Source organism: Postia placenta (assembly GCF_002117355.1).
Source record: "Postia placenta MAD-698-R-SB12 unplaced genomic scaffold POSPLAscaffold_253, whole genome shotgun sequence".
Lineage (NCBI taxonomy): Eukaryota > Fungi > Basidiomycota > Agaricomycetes > Polyporales > Adustoporiaceae > Rhodonia > Rhodonia placenta.
Genome location: NW_020170084.1, coordinates 1 through 2,713, shown reverse-complemented (window position 1 = coordinate 2,713; position 2,713 = coordinate 1). Strand labels below are relative to the sequence as shown.

General features: G+C 65.2%; 2 protein-coding genes across 2 annotated transcripts; one reads left to right on the top strand and one right to left on the bottom strand.

Annotated features, from left to right (window-relative positions):
• POSPLADRAFT_1098848 (hypothetical protein) lies at positions 1–447 on the top strand (the record flags this gene model as incomplete). Its single annotated transcript, XM_024483170.1, has 1 exon — positions 1–447. A coding segment is annotated over one exon (447 nt), but the record flags the coding sequence as incomplete, so codon positions are not given.
• Positions 448–1,496: 1,049 nt separating this feature from the next.
• On the bottom strand, positions 1,497–2,666 carry POSPLADRAFT_1063390 (hypothetical protein; the record flags this gene model as incomplete). Its single annotated transcript, XM_024481652.1, has 4 exons — positions 1,497–2,033; positions 2,104–2,209; positions 2,234–2,325; positions 2,400–2,666. 4 exons carry the CDS (start codon positions 2,664–2,666, stop codon positions 1,497–1,499), a joined length of 1,002 nt encoding a protein of 333 aa, XP_024332659.1.
• Between the last annotated feature and the right edge of the window lie 47 nt (positions 2,667–2,713).

Here is a 2,713-nt window from a genome sequence, read left to right as displayed (position 1 = left end):
GTGCAGGAGCTGATGGAGGCGCACCTGCCGCCGTGGCCGCGCGCGGCGCAGCTGTGCGACCTGTACCTGGAGCAGGCGCCGTGGTTCTTCGGGGCGGTGACGCGGCGGCAGCTCGTCGAGGAGGTGCTGCCGCTGTTCTACGCCGAGGCGGTGGAGTACCGCGCGCACGCGGGCGCGAGCGGCAGCGGGAGCATCGAGGCGGGCGCGCAGCTGAGCAGCTCCGCGGCGGCGTTCGACCTGCAGCCCGCGCGCACGCCGGGGACGGCGCACGACCTGGCGCTGCTGTTCGTGACGTTCTGCTTCGGCGCGCTGACGGACGTCGAGCTGCCGCCCGCGCCGCACAACTCGGAGGCGGAGCAGTACTTCCAGCTGACGCGCGCGGCGCTGAACGCGGAGCCGCTGCTCGAGCGGCCGCCGAGCGTCGTGACGGTGCAGACGCTGAGCCTGATGGCGATTTACCAGGTGAGCGCTGATGGCCGGCGTAGGATCACGCAGATGTGTGTGGTGCGACGTGCGCGCGCGCGATTTGCTGGACTGACCTGTCGAAATTCGAAAGATAGGTGAGTTTCTGCAGCGTAAAGAAGTACATATGTTTGTGCGATATAGGGATGATTTGGTGCCCCCCGCGTTGTAGAGACGGCCCGCGGGATGCAGGTGAGTGAGCTCGGATTGAATCTAACACAGTCTACACCCTGTAGGCAAGTAAAATATATTTAATCAACCAGATGTCTCCTCCGAATGGCGCAATTCAGTGTAGTCCAAATCCTCGCGCCGCCGCAGCACAAACACGCCAAGTCGCACAAATACCTGCTCGCGCTGCTGTCGTGTCCGCTCGCGCTGCCGTCGTGTTCGCTCGCGCCACTGCCGTTCCCGCTCGCCGCCATCGTGTCTGCTCGCGCCGCCATCGTTCCCGCTTGCCGCCATTATGTTCACTCGCACTGCCATTGTACTGGCCGCGCTCCGTAGCCTTTGCGCGGCTCGGCCAGGTGAATGGACCCGCACCCACAGACCGCACGACGCAGGGGCCCGACACGGCCGGCGGCATGGGCGGAGACTTGCACGTGCAGTAGGTACCCGTCGCGCCCAGGCACGCGCACGCGCAGGGGCATGCGCGGAGTAAGAGCGAGAACCAGGGCGGCGGGCGTAAGTGCACGTCGACGGCGCCCCGTTGACTCAAGTCACCTCCTGCCGCCGACCGCGTTTTCTCGCCCGACCATGTACGTTGGACCACGCGTGTCCGCACCACCCGCCCGCTTTGACCGTACCGCACCAGGTCATTAGAAACAGCGCAACAAGATGACGCGCTCTGCAAACCCTACCTTGGCATCCTTTACCGGCCGCCGCAACATCCTCAAATCCCCCGTCCTGCCCCTGCCCGGTCAGTGCGCCACACTCAAGTATAAAGTACAGTTTACCTACTCAGCTCCGCTGTCGAGTAGCACGCTGTTCCCAATTGTCGCGCACCAGCTAAGGGGCCCCAACGTGCGCGCTCGCCTCTAATCACTCGGCGCGCGGGCAGAAGGAGATGCCACAAACGCGAGCGGGAGCGACAGCAGCGACAAATGGCCGCTCAGGCTGCCACGCCGGCCGCAGGCGCTCGGCGTGCTGGACGGCGAGCGCGGGAGCGCCACCCCTGCGGCGGCGTGCGGCGTAGCGCTCCTCCGCCCAGGCGTGGTGCTTCTCCTGCCAGGCGGATTGGGATGGACCACGCCAGGGGGTATTGGCGCGACCTCGTAGCTGTATCTGGGCCCCTTTGCTTTCGGTGCGCCGAAGTCATGTGGGGGGTCGGCGGCGCCCATGGGCACGAACCCGGCGGGGAGATGCTGCTCAACCTCGTCGGCGATGCCGACAGTGCTGGGCGTGGTCAGGTAGAACTCTGGCAGCGGGGGCAGCGGCCGCGGGTCAGAGTCCGAGACAGCAAAATCTGCGGCGTCAGCGGGCAGCGGCAGGGACAGCTGATGCATCTCTGGGCTCAATAGATGTGGCTGGTTGGCGGCGGCGATCGTCGAGGCCCGGGAAACCGTGGCGGTGGTCTATGGTGCGTTGCGGGCAGACGGGTCAGCGGGTCAGTGTGTAGCGATAGCGATACGGGATGGAACTCACTGGCGACTCCACCATGATGTTGGGGATGCCGCCGCTGCTCCCCGACTGGCGTCGGGTCCGGAAGCGCTTCTTGAACAAGTCTTCCAGCGGCGTCCCCGCGCCCGATCTGTGTTAGCGCTCCAAAGATGACTTCCGCTCTCGCTCGCGCCTGACAAGCTCTGGTGCCTGTGCCGGTGGGTCATCCATGGCCATGGCCGGCCCCTGGGGCGCCATCGCCTGCTGCTGCCGCTTTGGATGCATGCAGAACAACCGACGTCAGAACAATGCAACACTCAAAGGTCTGCGGCGGGATGTACGTCTCCCTCCTGCGCAGCCCACTCTCGTTCGTCCTCCCACGCAGCCCTCTCTCTCTCGCGCACTCGCAACTTCTCGCTCCTTGACTGCGGCTGCACCACGCCAATCATCTGCTGCAGGTTCGTGAGCGCGTCCCTGCTGCCGCTGCCGCTCGATCTGCTGTTGCCATTGCCGTTGCGCGCACTGATGAGGTTGTACTGCAAGATGGTGGTCGATGTCTTGGACTGCGGGGAGAATGGGGCGCCACGATTGGAAAATGCGTGGTGCATCTGGGCCTGAGCAGGCACCGCGTCGTTTGCATATGCACAGTCATGCA